This window comes from Caenorhabditis remanei, chromosome III, assembly GCF_010183535.1.
Source record: "Caenorhabditis remanei strain PX506 chromosome III, whole genome shotgun sequence".
In the NCBI taxonomy this organism is placed as follows: domain Eukaryota; kingdom Metazoa; phylum Nematoda; class Chromadorea; order Rhabditida; family Rhabditidae; genus Caenorhabditis; species Caenorhabditis remanei.
This window is the reverse complement of record NC_071330.1, coordinates 7,015,869-7,036,042: the sequence shown is the minus strand read 5'-3', so window position 1 is coordinate 7,036,042 and position 20,174 is coordinate 7,015,869. Positions and strand designations below refer to the sequence as shown.

The 20,174-nt window shown below is 38.2% G+C and overlaps 13 protein-coding genes across 13 annotated transcripts; 3 read left to right on the top strand and 10 right to left on the bottom strand.

The window, feature by feature from the left end:
- Positions 1–1,367: 1,367 nt before the first annotated feature.
- On the bottom strand, positions 1,368–2,183 carry GCK72_009639 (uncharacterized protein; the record flags this gene model as incomplete). The annotated part of the gene is made up of 4 exons (XM_003112995.1): positions 1,368–1,510; positions 1,554–1,683; positions 1,937–2,045; positions 2,134–2,183. 4 exons carry the CDS (start codon positions 2,181–2,183, stop codon positions 1,368–1,370), a joined length of 432 nt encoding a protein of 143 aa, XP_003113043.1.
- Positions 2,184–2,888: 705 nt separating this feature from the next.
- GCK72_009638 (uncharacterized protein) lies at positions 2,889–4,056 on the bottom strand (the record flags this gene model as incomplete). The annotated part of the gene is made up of 4 exons (XM_003112908.2): positions 2,889–2,999; positions 3,048–3,659; positions 3,715–3,918; positions 3,964–4,056. The coding sequence occupies 4 exons, from the start codon at positions 4,054–4,056 to the stop codon at positions 2,889–2,891; spliced, it is 1,020 nt and encodes a 339-aa protein (XP_003112956.1).
- A 175-nt stretch (positions 4,057–4,231) lies between these two features.
- GCK72_009637 (uncharacterized protein) lies at positions 4,232–5,363 on the bottom strand (the record flags this gene model as incomplete). The annotated part of the gene is made up of 3 exons (XM_003113282.2): positions 4,232–4,596; positions 4,702–5,128; positions 5,172–5,363. 3 exons carry the CDS (start codon positions 5,361–5,363, stop codon positions 4,232–4,234), a joined length of 984 nt encoding a protein of 327 aa, XP_003113330.2.
- Positions 5,364–5,941: 578 nt separating this feature from the next.
- GCK72_009636 (uncharacterized protein) lies at positions 5,942–6,258 on the bottom strand (the record flags this gene model as incomplete). The annotated part of the gene is made up of 2 exons (XM_003113302.1): positions 5,942–6,087; positions 6,132–6,258. The coding sequence occupies 2 exons, from the start codon at positions 6,256–6,258 to the stop codon at positions 5,942–5,944; spliced, it is 273 nt and encodes a 90-aa protein (XP_003113350.1).
- A 312-nt stretch (positions 6,259–6,570) lies between these two features.
- Positions 6,571–10,010, bottom strand: GCK72_009635 (uncharacterized protein; the record flags this gene model as incomplete). Its single annotated transcript, XM_053727468.1, has 11 exons — positions 6,571–6,636; positions 6,682–6,827; positions 6,872–6,948; positions 6,996–7,325; positions 7,451–7,551; positions 7,599–8,012; positions 8,070–8,345; positions 8,396–8,995; positions 9,040–9,244; positions 9,288–9,804; positions 9,854–10,010. The coding sequence occupies 11 exons, from the start codon at positions 10,008–10,010 to the stop codon at positions 6,571–6,573; spliced, it is 2,889 nt and encodes a 962-aa protein (XP_053587045.1).
- A 108-nt stretch (positions 10,011–10,118) lies between these two features.
- GCK72_009634 (uncharacterized protein) lies at positions 10,119–11,113 on the top strand (the record flags this gene model as incomplete). The annotated part of the gene is made up of 5 exons (XM_053727467.1): positions 10,119–10,211; positions 10,254–10,377; positions 10,509–10,583; positions 10,633–10,881; positions 10,959–11,113. 5 exons carry the CDS (start codon positions 10,119–10,121, stop codon positions 11,111–11,113), a joined length of 696 nt encoding a protein of 231 aa, XP_053587044.1.
- Positions 11,114–11,137: 24 nt separating this feature from the next.
- On the bottom strand, positions 11,138–11,901 carry GCK72_009633 (uncharacterized protein; the record flags this gene model as incomplete). Its single annotated transcript, XM_003113008.2, has 3 exons — positions 11,138–11,381; positions 11,428–11,695; positions 11,796–11,901. 3 exons carry the CDS (start codon positions 11,899–11,901, stop codon positions 11,138–11,140), a joined length of 618 nt encoding a protein of 205 aa, XP_003113056.1.
- A 579-nt stretch (positions 11,902–12,480) lies between these two features.
- GCK72_009632 (uncharacterized protein) lies at positions 12,481–15,259 on the top strand (the record flags this gene model as incomplete). The annotated part of the gene is made up of 7 exons (XM_003113090.2): positions 12,481–12,517; positions 12,564–12,805; positions 12,851–13,244; positions 13,310–13,929; positions 13,978–14,474; positions 14,521–15,127; positions 15,176–15,259. The coding sequence occupies 7 exons, from the start codon at positions 12,481–12,483 to the stop codon at positions 15,257–15,259; spliced, it is 2,481 nt and encodes an 826-aa protein (XP_003113138.2).
- A 24-nt stretch (positions 15,260–15,283) lies between these two features.
- GCK72_009631 (uncharacterized protein) lies at positions 15,284–16,484 on the bottom strand (the record flags this gene model as incomplete). The annotated part of the gene is made up of 4 exons (XM_003113292.2): positions 15,284–15,667; positions 15,719–15,865; positions 15,909–16,009; positions 16,061–16,484. 4 exons carry the CDS (start codon positions 16,482–16,484, stop codon positions 15,284–15,286), a joined length of 1,056 nt encoding a protein of 351 aa, XP_003113340.2.
- Positions 16,485–16,516: 32 nt separating this feature from the next.
- On the bottom strand, positions 16,517–16,814 carry GCK72_009630 (uncharacterized protein; the record flags this gene model as incomplete). The annotated part of the gene is made up of 2 exons (XM_053727466.1): positions 16,517–16,633; positions 16,731–16,814. The coding sequence occupies 2 exons, from the start codon at positions 16,812–16,814 to the stop codon at positions 16,517–16,519; spliced, it is 201 nt and encodes a 66-aa protein (XP_053587043.1).
- Positions 16,815–16,968: 154 nt separating this feature from the next.
- GCK72_009629 (uncharacterized protein) lies at positions 16,969–17,717 on the top strand (the record flags this gene model as incomplete). The annotated part of the gene is made up of 5 exons (XM_053727465.1): positions 16,969–16,986; positions 17,153–17,233; positions 17,303–17,396; positions 17,447–17,601; positions 17,646–17,717. The coding sequence occupies 5 exons, from the start codon at positions 16,969–16,971 to the stop codon at positions 17,715–17,717; spliced, it is 420 nt and encodes a 139-aa protein (XP_053587042.1).
- A 219-nt stretch (positions 17,718–17,936) lies between these two features.
- On the bottom strand, positions 17,937–19,160 carry GCK72_009628 (uncharacterized protein; the record flags this gene model as incomplete). The annotated part of the gene is made up of 7 exons (XM_003113040.2): positions 17,937–18,087; positions 18,136–18,261; positions 18,315–18,382; positions 18,462–18,572; positions 18,622–18,732; positions 18,783–18,907; positions 18,962–19,160. 7 exons carry the CDS (start codon positions 19,158–19,160, stop codon positions 17,937–17,939), a joined length of 891 nt encoding a protein of 296 aa, XP_003113088.2.
- Positions 19,161–19,370: 210 nt separating this feature from the next.
- On the bottom strand, positions 19,371–20,113 carry GCK72_009627 (uncharacterized protein; the record flags this gene model as incomplete). Its single annotated transcript, XM_053727464.1, has 3 exons — positions 19,371–19,444; positions 19,728–19,956; positions 20,096–20,113. The coding sequence occupies 3 exons, from the start codon at positions 20,111–20,113 to the stop codon at positions 19,371–19,373; spliced, it is 321 nt and encodes a 106-aa protein (XP_053587041.1).
- Between the last annotated feature and the right edge of the window lie 61 nt (positions 20,114–20,174).

The following is a 20,174-nucleotide window of genomic DNA, read 5'->3' as shown; positions in this document are numbered from 1 at the left end:
AGTGCTCTACTGATCTCCTTTCTGGACAGTACCTACAGACTCATAGACAGTAAATAAATGCTCTCTTTGCTCTTTTCTTTGTTATTTGGTTCCGCATATTTCCGTCGCCAGATATTCAACTTGTTTTGGCTGCTGCGGTACTGTTTCCCTCATTACCAATATTTGCTTTAATCGGAAATTTCTAGCTCTAGAATTACCGTACTTCTACAACCACACGTGTCTTGAAGATGAACTACTGTTGAGGTACTGATCACGTCGAACGATTAGATGAAGACGACGGCGTCGACGTGCGGCTGGCTGATTCGACACAGTCGAAGATAGACATCTAGGTGTGTACTTGTCAAGAAAACATTTCTCACTGTGTGGCGACCGGGGGCAGAAGTAGGAAAGCGACAATGCTACTATCCACGGGGGCAGAAAAGTGCAATTGTCTCGATTGCGTGTTTCTCTTCTTTCTCTCTCTTCTCTTTCAACTAAATGTCGCAAAAATTGGATGCGAGTAAGAGATATCGTGTTGAATTGTAGTGGTGAACCGCCTATTCAGTCAACGAGATTAATGCTGCTGCATGCTTTCCCCGAGAAAATTCGGTGAAAGTAGGGTATCACCCCCTAACTGGTGTTGGAAAGTTCTGTCTCATTTCTCCTTTTTCTAGGGACAATTGGAAAGTTTAGTGATATGGAGAAGGGAGAGTGATGTCTGGGTAGACTCTATGATCAGTTCAGTAACCAAGTGGAGATGGATGTAGGTCGATTCCAAATGATAATTGGGTCGAAAACAATTCAATGAGCATCGAAAGTAAAACTTGCTGTGACCGGGATCCAGGAGCGGAACCGCTTTTGTTTTGCAGACAAAAGGTCAAATTTACGGAACATTCATCTTGAGAACATCATCAAATCTGGATTATTATCAAGATATTCTAAACCTCAACGAGAAGCCAAAGTTCAGGAAACTTTTTAGCTTAGATTTCAGTGTTCACATCACAGTATATTTCTTCCCTTTCAAGCTAGGCAAACATCTTCGTAACAGAATATAGAGCAATCCAAAAAATTAAATTCGAGTAAAGATTTCTAACATCTGTCAGCAACTCAAGTGACTGCGATCCTTTTTTCTTTCTACATGGCCATTCTAGACGTCCTTTTGCTTTTATTTGTCGACGAAATCTTCGAAAAACTGGCAATAAGCAAATAGGGATATTTGTTTCGTGTGTGTCGAGGCGCTTTTAATTATTCCACGTGTATTAGCTCAGCATACTGTAGTGACTGATATTGAAGACTATGTCAGATAAAACGCTTTCCATTTTTTAATTATTTCGCTTGCAATGCCGAAAAATACTTTATAAAAAACGAAGTTATCAAAAAGCTGAGAATTAGACCCATCCCTCTGGTGGATTCCATCCATACTTGGTCAAAACCTTGTTCGTCAATTTGATGTACTCACGAATCGCTTCGATTTGAGTCTTTCCACTGTGTTTCTTCCAGTATTGACTACACTTCAATGCAGTGTTTCCATCTGAAATCTCACGCATTCCAAGTCGTTACAAGTCGAAGCCTACCGTAATCTCCAACAGTTGCTTGCATATAAAGAGCGTTGAGTTCTTCGAGTCTCTCCGAAGGAACTTCAAAATCTCCATGCTTCCCCTTGTATCCAGCTCGACTCATCTTATCAATGGCATTGGCAAAGTCCTGAAAAAATAATCAGAAGAAGTGTGTTTTGATAATGCAAATGTGCTATAATACCACAACAACTAATTGTCTTGCCGATCCGATAGTAACGAACACATTAATCGTCCTTCAACAAATGACAAAAACAGGAACAAAAACATTGCGAACGAAAAAGATTAGAGATAAAACTAGAGTCACTTATTTCGAAATAAAAGGGATCGGTTGTGTTCCGAGAGGGTTACGGTATCTCTTTCCTCTTGTTTCAATTACTCACTTTAAGCCTCCACGCATCTCTATCCTCTTTATGTCTTTTCTCCCAATACATTTTGAATTCGAGCCCTCTTTGACGTGCTTCCACTTCCTCTCGTTTCCACGCTTCCCATCTGAACGTCATTCATCAATCATTGACAAGTCTCGTGTGAACGGGTAAAAGAATGAAAAAAACCAGTAATGATATCAGAAATCACTAACCGAATCGTTTGCTTTCTAGCTTCCTCGAGTTTCTTACTATCGTAATCCATGTTGTTGACCTAAATAGCCTCATCAGCTGATTCGAATTAGAAGAGGATAAGGGGGTGAAGATGAACAACGAGACAAAAAAAGATGATTGAAGGAAAACGAGATAATAATTGGTGGGAGAAGAAGCCAAAAGGCAATCGAGGGTCAAGGATAGTCATGCGTGGTGGACGGCGGCCGATGAAGGCGAAAACGGAAAACAACAAAAAACCAGCACGGTGAATGTTATCAACTTCACCTCTTCTGAAGATCGTTAAAAGCGTTCGTAGATTTATGACTGTGAACTAACGAAATATCCGGAGTATTTATATGCTTCTTTATTAACTCAAATTATGGGGAGTGCCACGAATGTGCAGAATATCGAACATAAGAAACACTAATTGTGGCCAGTTTAGTTGTTGTTTATCCTTTTGTGCTCGATAATAGCAGCTCCGAAAGTTGAGACACAAAGAAGGTGGAACAATAAAAACGAAAAGATATAGAGAAAAACATTTTATGCGCTTGTAATAAGCATCACTTGATGATTCGTACAGTATAAAATGACAGAGAATGAAGAGAAGAATTCTTCAGAATTGTGATGAGATAAGCTCGTATAAAAAACATTCCTAGAAATTAATCACACAGAGAAATGAATAAACATGATTCAATTGGAGATAACCACGAAAAAAAGCAACAACCGATTAAGTTTAACAAATTGGGTACTGTATTACTCAGATCATGTCAACGACATCATCGTTGAACGGAACATCATCGACAATTCCAAGTTCTTCATTGGCAATGTCATTTTCAGCTTGAGCAACGAGTTCCATTGTTTTCTTCACCTGAAAAACAAAAGTTTACTGGTAAAAGTCGTATTGCCACAGTTTTACATCTTCAAGTTGCTTGGTGAAGTTCTGAGCTTTTTTCTTGTTCTTTGACCGTTGTTTGTCGGCATTCCGCATGTTGTCGAAAATACTATTTTTAACTTCGCGAGATACTGCAGAGTCCATTTTAAAAAGTGTGATGAAAACGCCTCCAGGAGTACGACGGCGGCTACCGTCAGTGATTTTCATGCCACCATTTTGCTCCACTTCTTTCGTATCGCTGAAAAGCTTGAGAGAAACTTCACGGCCTATGGCATTGACAATTTTCTTGACCGTATCGGGATCTTTCTCCCCCATTGCATCTGCAATCTGATTTCCAAGCTCTTCGAGAGTGATATCTTCTTCGAATTTAGCAGCAAGCATTGTTTCCAATGAGAATTCTTCAGCCATTAATTGTGAAGTTTTCTTTTGAACATATACTGGTTTCGGCTGTCGGTCTTGTTGAGCCATACGATCGCAAAATCTTTTATTTGCACCTTTCTTGCCCCACCAGCCAGCTTCTTCTTCTTGTACAGGTGCTTTGACTTCATTCTTTTTGACGCCAAAACCTTCGTCCAAGGCACTTGGGGCATCACCGAACAAGTCATCACTTGCTGGAGTCACAAAAACAACTGGATTCTGAAAATACATGATTGTATATTAGTTTTGGACCATCCTCATCCAACAAACTTACATCCATGTCTTGTTTCTTAGGTTGTCCTTTTTTCATATTTTTCCTATTAAACTCTTCTTGTGGCATTAAATATGACTCGGGTCCACGTGAAACATTCGGCTGCTTTCGCGAACTTCGATCGAGATTGATCTTCGATCCTTTCTCGAGCAACTGGTCTTCGAGGAGCATATCGGACCATATATTTTTCGACTTCTTCGCGGGTTCCTGAATAATAATTCACAGCGTTTCGCCAAATCATGTTTTTCTTACAGCTTTTAAGTCATCATCATCGTCTTTCGTGATGGGGAGCTTCTCTTCATCAGAATCTCCATCGGAATCGTGACGTCTCTTTCGGAACGCCATTTCAGTTTATCGTCTCTGTGAAAACTTTGTTAAAGAATTACAACACATTGAAGAAGAGAAATAGAAGGGAGTGAACATGACCATCAAGAACAAGAGAAAAATAAATCATTTACAGCTGATATTTATTCAAAAGACCGTATAAACATTTTTGAGATCACGATTCTCAAATCTACAATTATCCTTTATTGTGAGTGTTTCCCCAACCGCGCCGATGATCATCTTTGTATTCATCCCATCGCATACCCTTTGCTCTCGCCTCATCGTCATCTTCCTCTTCTGATTCTATCTGTTGATCAGTTTGAGGAGCTGACGAAGTAGGTACATTTTGTGGGTTACATCCGAACTTTTGGTGATACCATTCATCGACACTCATTGCTGGAATTCCCGGATACCCAAGGCCAAAAACTTGTTTCTGTTGCGCATCTCTGGTTATTATAAATGGCTTCAGAGCCGGAACAGTCTTGAGGGGCTCGGGAATTGATGTGTTACGGTTCGGGTGTGCAGCTCGATCAGCCATCATTTTCAGCAGTGGAAGTTCATCTAAATATAAAATAATTATTTGGATTACTATGAGCATCTAGAAATTATCTAAAAACTATAGAACTATTCATAGTGAAATACCAAAAATGGGAAAATAGTTCTTACCATCTATGGCTTGAAGCTCTTCGTTGGAACGTTCGCTCCAAAAAAGAAGTTGTGTAATATAAAGCTCTCTTAGATTCTGTTCATCGATTGACACTGCTTCAAATTGTTTCTTGATTCTAAGCTCAGTCATTTTAAGCTCCTGTTTCTTCTTATGACGTTCTAACTTCAATCGCCGAATTTCTTCCACTGCCATCTTCGGTTTTTCTCGCAGCAAGTCTTTACTTTCTAAGTCTTCATCTTCCCATGGTAGCCTGGTTTTTATCAAACACATATCACGAAGTCTGTTCAGAAAATTCCGTAGATACACTTTCGCTTTTCTCAGTTCTTCGAGTTTTAAGCTAGGATCAACCATCAGGTTTTGATGAAAAATTCCTAAAAAGCAGGGAACCATCAGATAGGGGAGAGAATTCGTTGGTACGTCTTCAATCTGAAAATTATCAAATAAAACAGAAAATATTGATTTTTCCAACCTGCTCGTTCGATGAAAAAAGCCTCAATTGATTCACTTGTTTGGTGACTAACTGTAGACTTTCGATTCCTGTTTTGAGACGGGGTTGCAAATCTGATGTTGAAAACACTCCATCCTCAATGTCACATACCAACTTTTTTACAGGATCAAAGAGAGCTTGGAGAGAAACTTCATCATCTGATAAATCTGACATTATCTGAAAATTTGGAAATCTTGTTCAAAAAAACCTTAAATTGTTGGATATCTGATTATCCGTTAACGAAAACAGTGTCAGCTGAACACTGAAAACGAAAAAAAAAGGCATTTGATTTGACGACACTTGGTGTAAACACAACGCCGCAATATTGCGGACGCAAGAAAGCAGGCCTGCTGAGACTTTAAAAACTTCCAGAAAAAGGATGTTTTGAAAAACATACAAACAGAAATAAACAGATGTTTGATGCCCAAACCTTCTAGAATGTTTTTTCGAACGAATTGTGGTATTATTAATCATAACCCCTTCCTAACAAAACACCACACACTGTTCTGAATTGGTTACCCAGTACTGTACTAGTAAATTTTTCACGCGTTGCATTTCGCCACTTAAAATGTAAAACCTTCGACAAAATTTCAATCAAGAAGTTGTGTTCATCCTTGCTCTATGTCAAAATAGCACACTTGTTTCTGTGATATAATATCTGCATAAGCCAAATCTTTATTTAACATTTCCAGTTCATCAATAATCAGTTTTAACCTATAAGACAGTCTTCACTACATTAGTTATCCGATTCATCAATAGACTTGTCCATTCTTGTATAATTTTCCAGGAAAGCATCTCTTGAGACAATCATCAGTAAAACAGCAGACACGATCCTTCGGAAAATCGTTGTAGGCACAGTTTCCTTTCATTGCACAACACGAAGCTTTCAGGGCAGCGTCTGAAATTTTTTAAATTTCAGGATTACGACCGTTTTCAACTCACAGTTTTCTACGGTACAAGGAGTAGCCTCTTGTCCATATTTACAGAACATATTCATGTACTTGTCAAAGTTTTGACATGACAAAGCAAATGAAAAGAAAATCACAACAAGAATTATTGCGATCCGCATCTCGTCAACAAATGAAACCGACTGAAGAGATTCTAACTAAAACTTTGTAAACATCGTTAGATAACAGCTGCCAGTTTTTTTTCTGATTGTCAGTTGTTCCGGTCCCCGGAAGTTAGCTTCTACTGAAACTTCCAATCGATGAAAAACCTCATGATTTTTGTAAAGGAATGAGACCTTCAGAAATGAATCAAGGACGTTCCGTAGATGTGTTTATGTGTTTACTAAATGGGCTAGAAACAAAACAAAAGAACTAAAAACAATTAGAATTCAACAAATAACAACAGAGGGGATGAAAATGGTACTACTGTCGACTCATGAAGCGCCAACAATATTCTTAACAGCTTGATCACGCATCTCGCTTGTGTGAGCAGAATCAACCTGAAATGATAGGAACAATATTTTTTAATATATGCGAAAGCTAACCAATAACAAAGGTTTGAGAGCTGATTTTAAAGAGTTGAATAAATCAGGAAAGATGAGTTCTTGCTGAGCAAGAAGTTGCTTAATACGGTGGCGTTCGGTTGCTTGATTGAAGCATGCAGGGCAGTTCTCAGCTACAACAGGAAGTTCTGAAATACAATCTTGGAGATTAATTAATAATCAAAAAATTTACTTTTATCTTCTGCGAAATTACGAAGAGCCTTCTCACGAACCATTACTAACGGACGGATAACTCGTAAAGTACCATCTCTAAAGAACGTTAAAAAGTTAAAAATATCAGATGAAACTTAACGTACTTCGTGGTATACTGTGCTTTCATAGTACTCAAATTTCCATTCTGAAAAGCTGCGATGAAAAAGCTTTCAGCTAAATCATCGAGATGTTGACCCATGGCTAACACATTCCAATTGTGATATTGAGCAGCAGCGGCGAGTCTTCCTCTCTTCATTCGACTACAAAAAGCACAGATCGATCGTAATCCAGGTGTTTTCTTTGCAGCTCCAATAATATCCTGCTCCTCATAAAAGTAATCAATGTTCAACTTCCGACAGTACTCGATCAAAGGACGTGGATTGTATTCGGCGGATCCTGGATCCACCGTAATCGCTCCTAGTTCGAAGCTGGTACTAAAACAAGAACATTGAAATGGATTGAGCGGAAAATATGTCCATACCACGGCATCCAGCGGAGGCCCTCTCAATGCACTTCGCGCAGTACTTTGAGAGAGCCTCTGCAGGAGGCCGTGCCATACCTTCTTGCCTTATTACATCTTAGTTGATAATGTCGTAGAATGTGAAGTAGAGAGAGAGAATCCTTTCCACCGGAGAGACAAACAAGAACTTTATCACCGTTCTGAAAACTAATAAATGAGTTGTAGAGAAATCTCCTACAGAACTTACCCTTATCATTTTCAACTGATGAATAATATCAGTTGTTTTTTTGTACATCTCTAACGGCGGAACATGCCACTCGAGTTTTCTTTCGCTTTCTTTGCTCAAGTTCTCAATTCTTTTCACAATAATTCGTTTATTCCAATCTTCCATTTGTTTCACTTCTTCTGCTTCACTTTCATCTATCCCAACATTTTCAGTGTTGTCCTGCTTTGTCGAATTTTGGTCGCATTTCAAAAGACAAATTACATCATCGCAGATAACTTCACAATTTGACTGGTCTTCTGACGGCTCTTCTGATTGTTTCATATAAAACAACTGGGGCTCAGTTAACTCATTACTTGTGACAACCGCTGAATAAATCTTTGGAATAATCACACACTCTTGGAATACGACGTTCATTTTAGATCTCACTTCAGCAACCTGAAACTCAGTAATATTAACCATTGAACATGAAATATATATTATGATAATAATAACCTCAATAGGGAGAATAAACCATCGCAGCCCGTGAAATTCGTTATTAATTGCTGTTCTTCCATCTGGAATCTTTGAAAGATTCATTGTTTCAGAATATTTCTGAGCCGATTCTTGTGCTTTTTCAACGCATTCCCTCATCTCTGGGACGATTTGAGTAGAAATTGGTTTAGTTCTTAGACCGTTTGAAGTGAATTCAACATGACCAATCCACCTTCTTCCGTGGAAAACTCGCTGATTTTGATGATGCCATTCTCCAGTTTCACAGTTGATTTGATACTTTAAATATTGAAATGATATTATCATGATTCAAAAGAAAGTTTAACTACCAAGTGGATGAAGTCTGCGGCATGTTTTGCAACAAATTGGACAGCACCAACAATATCTTCAACTTGACTTATTGAAAAGAAATATGGAAAAGAGATTCTAGTGAATCCAGGGCGCAAGAATTCTTGTTGAGAGTATTCAGCTTGTCGGCGGAGATGTGTACGATCCAGATCGGGAGATTCTTGGATGGCATTTACAAATCTTCTGCTCGTTTCTTCACTAATTCCCAACAACTTCTGCGCATACGGTCCAGCGCACATACATCCAGCTCTTGTTTGGATACCAAATAGATCGTTGAGAAGGGCAGAAATATAGTTGTGATGGTAAAATAATTGACTATTTGGATCACGAATGAGAAATGAGAAAACAGGGAGACGGTTATCTGAAGTCACCGGACCAAGAAGAACAAGATTATCCATTGATTTGAATGACTGAAGTACAAATTTTGTGATAACAGAATCTAATTTTCCGATTGTTCCTTCACCGACTGCTCTTTTCATCTTCACGGCCATAGCTAATCGGACAGCACCAACAGCGTCTGCAGTTCCTCCCTCTTCACGATGTTCTACTTCTTTCAAATACCATTCATTTGAATTATTCACCTTAAAAAATTCGAATTAAATTGGAATAAGGCATTTTTTCTTACAAAGAATACGGTTCCTCCTCCAATTCGCTTTGGTTTTGTAGCTCGAATCATATTCTTTTTGACAATCAAAACACCGGGTGAACTGACACCACCTGGGAATTTATGACCAGAAAAGAAAACAGCATCAAGTGGAGTTTCTCCATTCACCGAAATTGGAACATAAGGAGCAGCTGAAGCGAAATCCCAAATCGACAAAGCATCAAAACTAGAAAAAAGTTGTCTTTTGAAGTGAAATAATTTCATCTCACCTTTTGAGTATCTTCGTTACATTTTGAATATTAGTTAGGACTCCTGTTAGATTAGAACAAGCACAAAATGTGCCAACAACTTTAATGTTTCCATGTTCCTTCCGAACTTCCTTCAAAATATTTTGTAAGTGATTCAGATCAACTTGTCCATTTTCCAGTTCATCCACACATCGCAACTCTGTTGCAATTTTTCTCCATGGAAGTAGATTGCTATGATGTTCTTGAATAGAATGAACCACAACAATTTCGTCCTTTTCTTCATCAGACTGCATCAAATGAACAAGAAGTTCTACAGCACAAGTTGATCCGCTTCCTGTGAAGATCACAGAATCTTGATCTCCACATCCGCTGAATGCTCGAATTTCTTGTCTCGCTTCATGCATGAAAAGTGTAGTTTGTTCAGCAGTTACAGTAACAGAACTATGTGTATTTCCATAGAAAGGAAGAACTTCTTCTTGAATGTAGTTTTCGATTGAATGAAATGAACGAGCACTTGCCGTATAGTCACAGTAGATAACTGAAAAGAAACACAAAACTTTTTTGTATTTTAAGTTTTCCTGCTGCACCTTTTCTTGCTCCGAATGGTCCATCTAATATAGCATTCATTCCGATTTCATCGTTTCTCATCCATGAAACCAATTCTGCTTTATTCGAGTGCTCTTCTTCTGAAGAAATACTCTCACAAATGTCAGGAACATTCTCGCCAAACTTTCGTGAGCCCATCTCAGTGAGAAATCCAAGTTCTGAATAGAGAGCAAATAAGAGATATGTAACGGAATTAGAAAAGAGCCAGAGGGAGTCGAGTCAAAAAATTGTTTCTTTTTCTACACTATGGAGCAGAAGACTATTCTATTGTTGAATGTTGTGGCTATCCAGTTTATATCAATATTTTCGGATTATTGGATTTCTATAAAGTTCAGAACTGTTAGTTTTCTGTGTATTTCTAGAAAACTTATGAGAATTTAGTCGCCGCCTCCAAACTGCCAACTTCAACACTCAAGTCAAATCGGCCGATTGGTTTGTGGTAATATTTCATACACATTGGTTCATCAACATGCCAATCTTTTCCGTCAATGTAATGATGTCTCAGGTGATAATCACTGATAGAAACTTAAAACAATAACAAACGCTTAGTACTGATGCATACTTTATTTTTTGAATCAATTTTTTAAGAAGGATATCGCCGAAATTTATCACGAATTGGATCATTATTGTATGCAGAGAATTGCCATTGGTTTATCACTTTTCAGTCGTATTTGGCGAGAGGTGAACAAGTTGAATCAAACTTTGTGCAAGGTAGTATTTTTTCTGAAAAATACATTAGTTGAATAGAGAACATTTGCAGATGCAGTTGCACTACTACTTTCTCTAATTGCTCCTGTTTATGCACTTCTTGGATACTTTTTTTCTAAGAAAGCAAACGGAGTGATTAGAGCATTATCAGTATCTACATTTGCTTCAGCTGCTCCAATCGTAATTACCATGTTCATTATTCATTCTACAAACACACAAGAACCGAGAAATGAAGAACAGTTTCTTTATTACACTGAAGCAGATTGGAGTCTTTATTGCGCCGCATTAGGAAGTTTTTTGAGTGAGTATTTTCATTTTTTTAAAAATCGCGAAAATCACGATCGGTCGAAAATTCAATTGAATATATAGCTATTTCAGTGGGTTTAACTACGCATGTTTGCATGGTGGAGCATCGACATTCGGTTGAGCGTCAGCTAAGTCAGCGTCGACGAAGACAGCTACATAATGCCCTAATGTCATCGTGTCGTCAAGATATTGCAATGGCAATTCGTGCCAGAATGACTGTTATTTGACATTGATAACTTACATTTGAATTTCTAAAATTCCATTTGTTCATCAACTTTTTTCTTTTTATCGGAAGAAGTGTCCGAAGATCCTTCTTTGTCCTTCTTTCTCTTTTTATCCTTCTTCTTTTTCTTATGCTTTTTGGGGAACCCTTTTTCTGTCTCATCATCATCAAACCCGTATGAGTCGTACTGCTGTCTAACTCGTATTAAATTGTACTTTTCGCTGTGAACCAGCATTCCATCTTCTTTTCTTCTCTCGAACAAATGACGATATCTGAAAATTATTGCTGGCCATTAAATACTTTTTGTATCATTCTTACCGTTCATCAACTGGACCAGCAGACAATTTAAAGCCTTGCATCGCCGAATTCGAAAGATTTGTAATCTCTTTGTGAATAGGCGGTTTGTCTAGTAAAGCTTTCAGCGAACTTGCTTCTTTTGTGGCATCCAAGTGGAACTCTCCTATTATATGTGGTAAAAAAGCTGACAATTTCTCTTTGACCCGTCTAGTACCATTGAATCCACCCTCAACTGGGCCAAGACCGTAAGAAGTGAGTAAATCATGATTCCCTTGTATTTCACTATAGTCTGAAAAAAAACTAATCAACTGCAAAATACAGAAGAACAATTCGAGGTTCGCATCCAGGGAATAAAAAAAAATTAATTAACGCTCTCTGAAAATTTATACCTGGTAAGGGTTTGCCCATTGCGTAGAACATTTTTTCCTTCATCTCCGGCACTGTATTCGTAGGCGGACCATTTGGAGGTTCAGACGAGGTAGTAGGCTCATTCATACTGAAAAAAACATGAATAATAAAAACAAAAGATATTAAAAAGGAGAAGAAATAAGAAGAAACGGGATAAAAAGTTCAAATCTAGATATTTTGTTGGTTGAAATAATTAAAAACACAATAACGACTTCAAATTTCTAATCAATCTGAATAAATTTAACTAAACATTATATTGAAGTGCTGCGTGTAGTTTAACAGTTGATAATCCTCGGTATCCACGCTTGGAACGGTAACGGTACAAATCTAAATAAGGAAATTCCAGTCGTCTTTCGCTCCGCTCTTAGAGTGCGCTAGCCAGGCCTAACGCATTTTTTGTGACCGTCGTGCGCATTTCGCGTGGCCACTCGATGCCCTTTTCTCTGACTTTCTCTCTCTCTCCCTTTTCGGCAATATTATAGCGACTGGGCCGGGAGGCCAAATCTTTGCGCACGGGAACTTATCGATTCTCTATTCTTTCATGTTTCTTCTTCTCACATCTTCCAAAACTCAGCTCCTATTTCCTTATTTGATACTCCTCCAGCTTTACTTTCTTTCAAACGGTTCTATTTGTGTTTTTTTGCAGGGTAGCCGAACAGCTTGACAATGACCGACTCCAAGTATTTCACCACCACGAAAAAAGGTACGTAATTGTATAATTAAAGTTATAAAACTAAATTGTTATTAAGGAGAAATATTTGAACTCAAAAATGAGCTCAACTCTGATAAAAAAGAGAAAAAGAAGGAGGCAGTCAAGAAGGTGATTGCAAGTATGACTGTTGGCAAAGATGTCAGTGCTCTGTTTCCGGATGTTGTCAATTGTATGCAAACCGATAATGTCGAACTGAAGAAGCTTGTATACTTGTATCTAATGAACTATGCAAAATCACAACCCGATTTAGCAATTATGGCGGTCAATACATTTGTGAAGGTTGGTGAGCATTTATTGATATAATTTTTTAAACATCATTTTTAGGATTGCGAAGATCCTAATCCGTTGATTCGAGCTCTCGCAGTTAGAACCATGGGATGTATTCGTGTAGAAAAAATCACTGAATACCTTTGTGATCCACTACGTAGATGTATGAAGGATGAGGATCCATATGTGCGAAAGACCGCTGCAGTCTGTGTAGCGAAACTTCACGATATGAATCCCACTTTAGTGAAAGATCAGGGATTCGTTGAACTTCTCAATGATTTACTATCGGACGCCAATCCGATGGTGGTTGCCAATGCAGTTGCTGCATTGACTGAAATGAATGAACAACAAACTGTGATTGAAGTGAACAGTCAAATGGTCAATAAGTTGCTGACCGCTCTAAATGAATGTACTGAATGGGGACAAGTGTTCATTTTGGATGCTCTAGCTGGTAAGTTATCGTTCTTCACAAACTTTCTTGAATAGCTTTTTGGAAAGTAATCCCTCTCGTTTTAGGATACACACCACGCGACGAGAGAGAAACTCAGAACATCTGCGAACGTATTTCCCCTCGACTTGCACATGCTAATGCTGCTGTTGTTCTTTCGACGGTCAAAGTCCTCATGAAGCTCATCGACATGATGCCTGCTGATTCTGACTTCATCACACAGCTCACAAAGAAACTCGCTCCTCCAATGGTCACACTACTATCTGCAGAACCTGAAATTCAATATGTCGCATTGAGAAACATCAATTTGATTGTTCAAAAGCGACCTGATATTCTCAAACAGGAGATGAAAGTATTTTTCGTCAAGTATAATGATCCAATATACGTTAAGATGGAAAAACTAGACATCATGATTCGATTGGCTCAACAAAACAATATCTCTCAAGTTCTGAGCGAATTGAAAGAATATGCAACAGAGGTTGATGTCGATTTCGTCAGAAAATCAGTGCGTGCAATCGGGAGATGCGCTATCAAAGTAGAGACAAGTAGTGAAAGATGTGTGCAAACTCTTCTCGAACTCATTCAAACCAAAGTGAATTACGTTGTTCAAGAGGCTGTGGTTGTCATTAAGGATATCTTCAGAAAGTATCCAAACAGATATGAAAGCATTATTTCTGCTCTTTGCGAAGTAAGCGTGTAGTTTCAAATTTATGAACACTAATAACGTATATTTCAGAACTTGGACACGCTTGACGAACCAGAAGCCCGTGCCTCGATGATCTGGATCATTGGTGAATATGCCGAGCGCATCGACAATGCTGATGAGCTTCTTGAAAGCTTTGTTGAAGGATTCCATGATGAAAATACTCAAGTTCAACTTCAACTCCTCACAGCTGTTGTCAAGCTCTTCTTGAAAAGACCGGGAGTTGCTCAAGCTCTCGTTCAACGCGTTCTGTCTTTGGCTACTCAAGATAGTGACAATCCAGATTTGCGTGACAGAGGTTTCATTTACTGGCGTCTTCTTTCTGCTGATCCGGCCGCTGCGAAGAATGTAGTACTCACTGAGAAACCTCTGATCTCCGAGGAGACTGATCTTCTCGAGCCATCTCTTCTAGAACAACTTGTCTGCCATATTGGAACGCTTGCATCTGTGTACCATAAACCACCATCTGCTTTCATTGATCCAGCTAAAGCTCCTCTTCGTCAAATCAACCCAATCCCAACTGCTAAATTGTGAGTGAAAACTGATTTATTTTTGTTGTAATTGGAGCTTTTTTAGTGGATCTAGTCTACTCGATACTTCTTCCGCTACCAGTGCGTCTCGAAATGGATCATCTGCTCCTACTGTTATTCCATCTCAAGATCAAGTCATTGCTGATCTTCTTTCACTCGACTTAAACGCACCAGCTACCAGTGCAAACACCGGCGGTTTTGGTGGAGCTATGACTGGAACTTCTTCGATGGGAGGACTCGATGACCTTCTTGGTCTAGGAGGGGATTCATTGCCAGCAGCCACCACAAATGTATCATCAAACAACCCATTTGATTCACTTGCTGGACTCGGAATGCCAAGTTCTGTTCCAGCTGCTCAACAACCCGCCTCAATTGGAGGATTGGCTGAAATCTTCGGATCTGGTAGTTTCGGTGGATCTACAGGTGTCACTTATCCTAAGGAAATGTGGCTGGATGCGTCAAGGGCAATGGGAATGCAAGTCGAAGGAACTTTTGTGCGAAGAAATGGAAAAATTTTCATGGAAATGACAATCACAAACAAAGCTATGCAAGCTATCTCTGGATTTGCTCTTCAATTTAACAAAAATTCATTCGGATTGATACCGGTCGAGCAGCTCAACCCATCCCCATTGCTTCCTAATCAGTCTCAAAATGTGAGCTTTCATTTTATTTTCAGTTCTGATAATCTATTTTTCATTTAGTACACAATAGCCTGTGATACGACTGGAGCTGTTCAAGTTACAACACCTCTTACAAATCTTCAAGTGAGTTTATTTGTTTTTTAAATCAAATCAGAAAAGAATATTGTATTATAAATAACGAGCTTGAGTGAAGAAAGCTGAAATAATTTCGTTCTCCACTGCATAGAAAATAGTACTCATCAGTTGAGCGTCTGTTGCTTGAGTGTATTTCATATAATAACTCTTTTTGTCATTGTTATTCTTGAGAATTTCTTTAAATCGATTGCGAATCGAATCTTTCAAGTAATCGAAGTTTTCTGGCTTGTTTTTCTTTCCTCCTTCCTTTTGGTTTTTCGGAAGTTTTGGTGCAACTCCAAGCAACTTCTCAATTTGTCTTTTTCCTTCTCCATCATCATTTTGCAGCATTTCTCGACAAATTTCCTCGAAACGATCTTGTTTATTGAAGAAAATCATCACAGTACACTCATCTACTCCACTCATTTCTAGAACTAACTGCAAATAATTTGTTTTTCGAAATTCGAAAAGTGAGAAACTGCCACCCACCTTAAAAATTGCAGCACTTTTATCAAGAACTGTCCTTCCTTTAGAGTCCTTATCAGGTTCTTGAAACGCTGCTAGCGATGATACATAGAGTAAAAAGCAGTGTCCACTCGTTGTTAAGAATTGCCTCATGAATTGAGGGATTTTAACCTCAAAATAGACTTTTAGATGCTGTTTCTTGTTAGAAACTCACTAATTCGCTTTTCTGTCCTCCCATATCATGAATTTCCACTCGCAATTGTTTGATTCGAAACTTATAACTTTTGAAAGAAACAGTCGGCTTTCTGACATGAACTAAAAAAATTACAAATGTAACAAGACAATGTCCAACTTAAAATTTCTAACCTATATCGTCATTAGTCAACTGATATGAGTCAGTGAATATATTGCGAATTCTACCCTCATCCTTCAAAAAGTAACGCGTTCCGTCTTCAATCTTCAATCCAGCAACCCCAATGGGCTGTTCCAGCCATCGGAATACTTGCGGATCTGAGACAATTTCAATTATATAAGCGCCGTATTCATCTTCGATTTGATTTGAGTGATCGTAAATGTCGACTTCTCCCTCGTACAGCTGAGAGCATCTTCTCAGAATAGCTGCAGCGGCTGCCGAACTGCGAAGATATTCTTCATCTCGATCTCTTGTTTTTCGAATCAATGACGCACATGCCGTTAGAAGATTGATGCGTACCACATTTTTGAGTCCTTCTAATTCATAGTTATCGAAGATCTTCTCGCGGTCTATCAAATTCCAACTATCATCATACATCTAGAACACGTTCTTGTATTTTTGACAACAACTCAACGAACCTGATAGTTATGTGGCTTTTGCATGCACAGACATTTCAATTGACGAATGATAGTCGTCTTACCAGCACCTTCTATTCCCAACATGAAGAAATGAATGATATCGCCTTCCTATAAGAATATCTGAGTTGTTAGAGATTATTTCTATACTAAAATAAGTACACCTAATAGTAGCAGGATAACAAAAACGACTGAATATAATAATTACCTTCTTCGTTTTGTTCTTGCCTTGTCCATTCATAGTAACCATTGCATCTTCGCTGTCTTCTTCGCGGGAACATAGCGAACCCATTGTAGACAATCGCGAAGCACTGATACTTCAGCAAAAAGAAAAACGAGAGCGTGTTACAAAAAATCAATCAATTGATAGAGAAAGAAATGCACAACGACGCAGCACCTAGAGGACAGATATGGGCATTATGTGATTTGTTATCATAAGCAGAGTGATGAGATGGCACGGGAAAGTGAGAAATCAGAGGACGCCGTACAAACATTAAATGCCGCACTATGTCGACGTGTGTTCTAAACAAATATTACAAAGCAGAATTCATTCATTCTTCTTATTCCCTCCAAAAATTGTGCTATAAACATTGAGAAATGTCTGACACGAAATAAAGTTCAATTTTGCAGGTGGCTATAAAGAACGACATCAACGCCTTCTACTTTGCCACAACAGTTCCCCTCATTGCTTATTTCCGAGAAGATGGCCAGGTAATTGTTTCTCCTCCTCTACTACCTCAATACCGCAATCAGATACTTCAAATTTTTTATCACTTTCAGATGGAGAAACGTGAGTTCCTGGAAGAATGGAAGAGCATTCCAGAGCAGAATGAGCAACAATTCACCCTTCATAACACCCATAACTTGAACGCAGGTAAATAGAACGTTGCCGTCAGACATTGGTTCATCTTATGCTTTTTCCAGATGCGATTTGCACCAAACTTCAACAGAATAACATTCATACCGTAGCTCGCCGCCAAGTCGACAATCAACAACTTCTTTATCATTCCGTTAAGTACACCAACAACCTGAATGTACTGTCCGAGCTTAAAGTGAATTCCCAAACAACTACGATAACGGTGAGTTCTCAATTCAATACTTATACAAATAAACACATTTTCAGCTGTCTCTGAAATCGAAGAATCTTATGGCGATTGCAAACATGAATGAAGTCTTCCAGACACTTCTCAACTGATTTCTTATTTTCATTATGAATACAAAGCCTTGCTTTTCCAACTATAATTTACCAAACACTGTTTTCCGCCATTCTCACTTGATAGATAATGTATTTTAATGTGAATTTTGTGTCTTCTAATTATTGTCTTCATTTAATCATTAATTTATTTTTGGATTCATTCCTTTTATTTGGCAGATATTTATTTATTGTTTCATAGTTTTTTCGAGGAAATAAAAGTCAAGCAATAATTTGTTCATCTGTCCATTTTTCTTCTGGAACAACTTCCCAATTAGGACTGGGTGTTGTCGCAAGCCAATTAAAATCACGTGGAGTTTGCCATTCTCTGTTGTCCTCAGTTTCCAGAAATTCTCCAGATACTGATTTCAATCTGAAAATGAAAAGTAATATATAAATCTTCTTTTCAGTCTTAGATTACCTGTATGGATACATGAAAACTTTTGTAGAGTCTTCTAGAATAACAGCACCGCGTGTTGCTACATGTAAATGGAGATTTTGAGAAGTGTGTATTCGAACCTGTTGTGCAGCGACGTAGATATGTACACTGGAAATGGACGATTGATTTACTTATTTCAGATCAAGCGTACGAAAACTTACTTATCACAGTTATGAATGAGAAGAGATCTATCACAACGCAAGAATAACAAAGTGCTGTTTTTGACGTTCTGAAAATTTTGAAACTGTTGTTAGAAAAATTTTTTTCATTTAATTTTCTGTTTTAAAATTACATGATATAAAACTAACTCGAATATGAACAATGGAAGGCTCGAAATTGAATTGGAGACGACAGTTCTCGATGTTTTTTAGATTGATGTCATCCCCTTTTTCTCCGGAAAAACTTCGATTTTCATTTGTCTGAAAACGAACAAATAAACAATAAAGAATTATGATATCCTGTTCTCACCAATCCTTCAATAACATTCTCGGAAACGGCAGGGAGAGAAACGGTTGTTGTATTTTCAATTGGTGTAGAAGTTTCGGTAACAGTTTTCGAAGCTACGGTAGTTTGAGATTTCTGAACAAACGGAAACGTAAAACTAGATATTCAGTGTATATCTCTCTTACTGAAAAGGAGAATCCTTTAAACTTGGGACCACTACTATGAGCTAATTTATGCTTTCTAACATCTTCGAGAAGATTTTGAATAGCTTTCGATTGACGATTGTTCGTTGAGAAAGCGAGATATTCTTCTGAAAAAAAAACATTGAAACCGAATTCCCTCACTAACAGACAATTAAACGCACGGAGACGGTCGATTTTTTGAGCATCTACTTTCTTCAAATCTAGGTCTTTCTTGATTTCAGCCATCAATTCTTCGATTTGTTCTCCATCAGATTTCGATGACCCCTCCTCGTTGAGCCCCTTGCGTTCTTCGTTTCTTTGTTCTAATTTCGCTAATAACCGATCCTTTCGGTCCATTAAAACCTTATCGCGGTTTTCCATTGTTTTTCTGACAAAAAGAACTTAAAAACACCGTTAATGAAGAACTTCATCAGTTATGACACGGCTATCAACCTTATACTTCATAAATCAAAACACAAAATGAAACAATATGATAAAACCAAAACAAATGAGTCAAAAATACTTCATTAAATTTACAATAGTCTAAATAATCTTAGATCACAATCACTGATCTTTCGTGATTCATTTCGTTCAATCATATCTAGTGTACTGGGTTCTGCGTGGATACCATGGTAGGAGAACTTGTGAGAATGAGCGGCCGCTACCTGGAAAAATGGTTTTCACACAGAAAAGTCCTTCACTGAGATTCTTTTTTATTTATTTTGGAAGCTCACAAGCTTTCATGACCTCCAACAACAGTACTTTGATATGACTTTCGCAGTAGGCAGGTTTATCATGTTATTTTTTGAAACTAAAGGGGAATATTTGTACGTTTATCACTTCTAACAGGACAGCTTTCTTGAATTGACCCGAATATTTGTTGTTTTTTAATAATAATGAACTTTAATTTCAAATTTAGGCACTTTGTCATCCAAACACGGTACTTACGATCGTTGAAATGATCGAAATCTTCTGGATGTAGCTGCATGTAGTGTTCAATGACGGCATCTCTTGTCTGGTAGTGCTTCTCTCGAAGAGCTCCTGCGGCGTAACCAACAGCAGTGGCAGCTCCAACGAGAATGAGACGCGGAACAATAGCATAATAATATGGTTTCTTGTTCCATCTGTTTTGCAAATAAAGAGCAGCTACCGAAATTCCGAGCATGGCACCGGCTCCCTGAGAAATATAATTTTTCGAATCTGAAAGAAAAGTTTACCTTCCATGGATAACTCCATGTGAATGGATCAATAAGGTGACGTTCTCTGTGACCGGCGCGAATGAAACCCTCACGACGTTCAAGTTCTTTCTCGCTTACGCGAGTAGAGTCAGCCATCTCTTGGTTCTGACCTGTCGAAGATTAATTCATTCGTTCAATTGATTTATTTTTACAGGAA